Raw genomic sequence first — 6643 nt, 5'->3', positions numbered from 1 at the left:
TCATCATAATTAATAATTATTTATTCATAATTTTTATTAATTTTATTTAACTCATAATGGTTGAAGCATACGAAAGGGGTGGGGGTGGGTATTTGAGGGTTTATTGAAATATTGAAAAACAAAAGGTGGGATTAATTAAGTGGCGATGTGTAGCGTGACGTGTTAGGTTTGTCATGTTTCGTTAAAATTTATAGTCCACTATTGTGTGTTCTTTAGAAATTGGTAACAGTGAGAGGGTGTTGAAAATTGAGACAAAAGGGAGATAAGTTTGCCAGTGCTGGATTTCCAGTCACAAAAGAATCTTCTTGACCATTGAAATAATGAGGGTATTAAATTTGAAAACAAAAGGGTCAGGTTAGGGGATTATCGGTGACAGTTTAGCGACTGTAAATTTAGTGACTAGTTTGAATAGGCCGGGTGAATATAATTTGGTGCAATTGACGATTTCTATTGGCTCATGTAAAGAACGGTTTCTATTGGTTCAGAGATATCAGTGACCGTTGGTGACTCGATGATTTCAACAGGTTTGAATAACCCGCTTCTGATGTTATGTAATACCTTTAACCCTGTAGTGTATAAATTTAGAAGAAATTTAGACTAAGAACATATAATACAATTAGTTTCAACTACATAAAATTTAGTGTTTACTTTACGAATATCTATCCTCGAAGATGATGAACAAAAATTTTGCCGATTAACAAGACCTTTCTAACTGGGATCCCGATGTTAACAGGGGTTTTCTGTTAGAGATGGCGAATGATGTGGATGAACTGGTAAGTTATCAAATAGTTCTCATTTCCTTTTTAATTTTTTAGTTTTTGTTTCGTGTTACAATTATTTTGAATACTGAATAGAATGTTGTTTTTTTTTTTTTATAGTTTTTTTCAGTTTAATTTTACAGCCGATTTAATTAGATTAAACGAAGAAGCTGTAGAAGAACAGTTAGATAACGAATTTTATGAAGATGAATTGGTAAGTAACACATTGTTATTATTTTTTTTATTTTTTTGTCTATAAAACTTCCAATCGAATATTCTTTGTATAATTTTTTTTAATGTTATTCCAGTTTGACTTTTTAAACGATCTTGATGAAGAAGAGGAAGACAATGATACCGATAATAACATTACGCATTGCGTGTGAACAGATTGTATTTGAAATTCAGAGACATGGACGTTTAAGATTAGGAAAGCATAGTAAATTAATAAATAAAGAACAACGCGAGACGGCAGCACGGCCAAGGTAAACATAAGAAAATGATGTTTGAAGATGATGAACAGGAAGACGTAGAAATCGAAGATGATAATAACAGCGTGAAACGACAGCACGGCCTAGGTAAACATAAGAAGATGTTGTATGAAGGTGAACAGGAAGACTATGAAAACTACCATGATGATGAAGACGTTATAGTACAATACGGATCTGGGAAACACGCTAAAAAATTGGTAAGTTACGGTAAGTTTCTGCTTTGCCTAATTTGTCATGATTTTAAAAATTGATTTATATTGTATTTCAATTTTTGTTTCTTGTATTTCAGCCTGATCGAGGTACTAAGATAATACGAGATACTGAATCAGAGCATAGCGACGAGGACGATGAAAAGGATTTCAACGATATAGACCTAGGAGAGCTATGCGTTATTCGGAAATTGAATGAAAAATTCAATAAAAAATTTAACATGTTAGCGAGTGACCACTTGATTACATTAATAGGTTTAGATAATGTGAGATTTATTGAAATTTTGCCATTGTTTAATAGAATTCTTGAATATGTTTTAGATAGTATTTTGATAAATGTTCAACCACATGATATGGTCAGGTGCGTTATTAGAGAAAATGGTTTAGATTTACAAATTTCCTTACCATTTAGGGAACGAATAACTCCTGAAATAATTTTTGCGGCTATTTTAAAGTCCTTCAATCTCACATGAACAGTTTAGTAGGGGATGACTTACAATTTAACAATTTACATATTCATGCCTATTGGTGGTGGTCATCATTTTAAGAAGGCCTTAGATAAGGCTGTAGTGGGTGCCCAATGTTTGATTCGAATTAAAGACGAGAACGATGAAAACGTTTGCTGCTCCTAAGCCATTGTAACGGGTATTTCGATGTTAGCACGATTGCATTCCTTCTATAGACCCCTCTACCGTCGTCAAATGTAATGAGTGCTTACGTTAATTTAAAAATCAAAAATGTTTTGATAATCATAGAACTGCTAAACCAGATAGAGCAACCCTTTGCGATTCAAAGAAACTTTGTAAAACTTGTAATCGCTGTATTAAAAGGGTCATAAATGCAGGTAATATGTATGTAGAGTTTGTATGACGAGGGTAGAGGCGGGTCATCTCTGTTACATGAAAAAGGTGGTTGAAAAAAAACAAAACTAACAAGGTAGATAAGAAGACTATAGAAACGGGGGTTCACCATCCTAACTTATGCGTCTTTTAAAAAAGCTGTCTAAATTGTATTAACGATGATAATGATTCTGATCAATGCGAAATTTGCGGGGATAAAACCAACATTTTCTACGGTGAGGATTCATGCTATCAATTTTGCGAATACTTATTGAAACAGTATCCGTATAACCAAAATGTAACATGTATTGCTTCTAATTTTCAAGGGTACGATAGTTACTTCATCATGCAATACTTACACTCTTACGGTGTTATTCCGGAAGTTGTTCTAGGGGTGGGAAATTAATTTCGATCAAAGTTAAGGATACATCGATTCGATTTATTGATTCGCTTTATTTCCTACCTATGCCCCTATCAAAATTATCTAAAACGTTCGGTATCAAAGAATTAAAGAAGGGATACTTTCACCATAGGTTCAATACGACCGAAAATAAAGATTATGTTGGTTCTTACCCCGATGTATCTATGTGCGATCTCGATAAGATGTCAGAATCGGCCAGGGGTTATTTTCTTGCTTGGTACAATCACAACAAAAACGAAACAAAACGAAGTATTTAACCTCAGACAAGAACTCATTGATTACTGCATAAGTGATGTAGATATGGGTTTGCACTACAAAAGAATACGGTATCCAGAGGGTTAAGGCGATGTTGTTTATCGTTTAGACATATTTTTAAGCAAGTTACCACGCTTAACGATGGTAAGGATACAGAAGGAGTAGATCCACTCTCTAACGGTTTAATTACCATAGCTTCAGCCTGCAATTATGTGTTTGCTAGGAATTTTTTACAACCAAACACTATAGCTATATTCCCACCTTCGGGTTATCAGACTATAGATAATCATTCATTTGCTAGTATGGAGTGGTTAAGTTACGAGTCAAAACAAAGGGGAATACATATTAATCACGCACGTAACGGGGGTGAGCAACAATTCGGACCGTGTAGAGTCGATGGGGCATCTTTCGAACCCAAAATCATATTTTAATTTATGGGATGTCTATACCACGAGTGCCCAAAATGTTATCGATCCGATTCTAAGAATCCCTTCACTTTGAGCGACGCCCGACCATGCCCACTTCGGACCACCCAAGCATATTTCCCCCTAAAATTTTAACTTGCCCCTCACTCCCTCGCCCTAGATTTCAAACGCTGGCGCTGCCACTGACCTCACTTCCCCACCCAGATTTCGAACGCTGGCGACGCCACTGAATAAAGTTGTCTGACCCATAAGAATAAAAACCTACTCACTTAGAACAGCCGTAAAAATGACGGTCGTCAGAATACTAGTGCCGGTCATTTTGAACGCGTAGTTTGCTTCAGCCTAAAGTATTCAATGCAATTTAAGCACAGAATAGGCCTAATGTTATTACTGCAATGTGATGTCTTGAAGAGTAAATTCTAATGACTGATGAAATGAAGAAAGTTTTCAACTTTTTATAGGATCAGTAGGTACGCATGAACAAATTTCTTATATTTAGTAAGATTACGTACAGGTATACCTGATTAAAGAAAAATCCAGACGGGTGCAGCCCGGGTACACCTCACTATAAAAGTATAGGCGTGGTTATAGTGTGCTCGAATTCAACGCCCAGGGGTAACAGTTGCATAAACAGGTACCGGTATCAAACATCAATGAAAACAAAATCTGAATATGATTGATGAATCAATAGGCCTACTCCTACGCACAATTACATATAACATCATGGGGCTAAAATTCCATCAGGTGACAATTCCATTTATTAAACCATGGTTCCTAACATTTAATTCCGGTTTAAGTGAATTATAAAAGCAGTAGCCTAGTAATAGGCCTAGTAATAATAATAATAATAATAATAATAATAATAATAATAATAATAGTAACAATAACAATAATAAAAATAGTAACAATAATAATAACAATAACAATATTATTATTATTATTAGGCCTATTACTAGGCTACTGCTTTTATAATTCACTTAAACCGGAATTAAATGTTAGGAACCATGATAGTAATCAATGGAATTGTCACCTGATGGAATTATTAATAATAATAATAAATATAGGCCTATTATTAGTAGACTAATAAAATCGATTAAATACGGTACACCATGCATATTTTCTCCTAAAATGTTACCTTTCACAACTTTAATCTCTCGAAAGAGTTCCGGGGAGGGCGAACCCTCCAAAAAATATGACAATTTAGGGGTTTCAAAGGCTTATACATATACATTTTCTCTCCCAGACGAATTGTGGTTTTCCCTCCGACGCCAACCCCCCTTCCCCCATGGCCCTGGCCCTATCGTATTTCTGTTGGTTACGCACCACTGACTTGGTTTGTTAGTCATCTCTTCAAGCTGTCTACCGTTTTGTAGAAAAGGCAGTGGCTGCGGTTATCTCTGACCTTTTCATTCAGAAGGAATGCCGGTAACGTAGCTTAGCTTTGTTGTTTGTTATTTTGTAGGTTAGTTATTTACTTTAGACCTACAGTTGACCTGTAAAGTATTTCTGAGTATGAAATGTGACGTAAAATGTGATCTTATCTAATTTCATATGTTATTTTTCTAACTTTCTTTAATTTTGTAATATTATATACAGTCGATTGTTATTTATTTTGTTTTTTAAATTTTACCTTTCTTTTGTTTTTGTTTGTACGAATGCACCAATTGATATTGAGTTCCACCGATTCAAAGGTGTATGTTCAAATGAATAAATAAATCACACGTGACCTACATTGGGCGTTGGATGTAAAGAATACCCATTTGCCTTTTCCAGTATCTAGCGGTTTCTATTCTTTAAATTTTCTCACCTCACCTAATAACTTTAGGTGAGGTAATATTATGGCAATTACGTAAGGGGGTGTGGTAACGAACGTGTTAAATCCATAATATATTATTGTTGAACGTCTTATAGGTTGTCAAAAAAATTTGGTCCGGGGCCAAAACCTGTCTGCCGGACATTTTTTTGCCCGGACCAATTTTGGCGTGACAGGCTGACAAACAAAACAAAAACATAATAATAAAGTATGGTATGGGACAACTAAAATATGTACTGAAAGACTTGAAATAAACTGTTTTGAACAAGTAAATGTTTGTCAAAAGATATAAGATACAATATAATTTATGATATTTTTTGTATATATATATGCAGTTATAATATGATAATGAAAAACAATATATCAATAAGATATATGGATCTAGATTTTTAGTAGGTGGCCACTTTGAATTTAAAATGGTGGCCATAGCAGGGGTCAGAATCTTGACACAACTTTTTTTAAGCTACACATATCAAAGATATTTTGTGCCAACTTTCATGCTTTGGTGATAAAATGCACAACTGGATCCCTTAGCTGCTCTAAATAGTAATCTTCACGTTCATCAAGAAGTTTCCAATTATTTTGTTTGATAAGATAATAAGAGCAATTCCACGGTCTCTTATAAAAGTTAAATTGCCTAAATCAGATTTATTCAAAATATAATTATGACATTATTTTGAAGAAACAAAATTCTACACATCATTTTTAAAACCAATATATAGCATACCAAATGTTCAAATCAAATGGGAAAATAAATTACAAAACAATTCAATTAACTGGGAACATTGTTGGAAAGAGAAAGTACACTCAATGCTTCATATTAAAATGGTTGCTCAATTTAATTATAAATTATTACACAGAATCTTGCCAACGAAAAGTCGGTAAAAGATATGGAACCTGTCAAACACAGACTTCTGCGAAGCATGTAACGAAATAGAAAATGAAAAACATATGCTGTTAAACTGTAAAGAAAATGATTCATGTTGGAAAAATTCCATATTATGTTACGATTGTGCCTAAAGAAGCCTGATAAAGTAAAATGGATGGATATCGTACTTGCAAGCTGTGATAAGAAGACAAATGAGTTAGTTTCAATTTTAACTTTTTGTATATTTAAATGTAAAGTGATGTATAGACTAAATCTAGGAGAGATATCCTTGGAGAATATGTTTACATCTGAGTTTAAAAGTCTTGTCACTTGTGAGTTTTTAACAAACAAAGAAAAAGCCAAAAAAGTGGTCAAATTTTGACTTTCAGAAATTTGGGAAAGCTTTTAATGTTGTTATTGTCAGGTAATTTTTGTTGTGCTTTGGTTTTTGTTTATTTCTTTATAAATATAAATTGATGTGTAAAAATAGTATAAGTTACAAAAATACAAAAAAAAACCCCGTATTTTGAACAAAAAGTGTATGTATTTCTGAAATTTACAAGACAA

At 33.6% G+C, this 6643-nt stretch overlaps 1 protein-coding gene across 2 annotated transcripts; it reads left to right on the top strand.

The window, feature by feature from the left end:
- Positions 1–921: 921 nt before the first annotated feature.
- LOC117103378 lies at positions 922–2950 on the top strand. Of its 2 annotated transcripts, XM_033243919.1 has the most exons (3): positions 922–972; positions 1067–1443; positions 1536–2950. In XM_033243919.1, the coding sequence occupies exons 2-3, from the start codon at positions 1255–1257 to the stop codon at positions 1926–1928; spliced, it is 582 nt and encodes a 193-aa protein (XP_033099810.1). In that variant the 5' UTR covers positions 922–972; positions 1067–1254; the 3' UTR covers positions 1929–2950. The 2 variants fall into 2 exon arrangements, with proteins under 2 accessions (XP_033099810.1, XP_033099811.1); XM_033243920.1 differs by having other exon boundaries at positions 927–1443.
- The last annotated feature ends 3693 nt before the right edge of the window (positions 2951–6643 follow it).

This window comes from Anneissia japonica, unplaced genomic scaffold (assembly GCF_011630105.1).
Source record: "Anneissia japonica isolate Jap-2015-1 unplaced genomic scaffold, ASM1163010v1 scaffold982_len171068_cov126, whole genome shotgun sequence".
Classification (NCBI taxonomy): Eukaryota; Metazoa; Echinodermata; class Crinoidea; order Comatulida; family Comatulidae; genus Anneissia; species Anneissia japonica.
The sequence above is the reverse complement of the archived record's forward strand: the minus strand, read 5'-3'. Positions and strand labels throughout refer to the sequence as shown.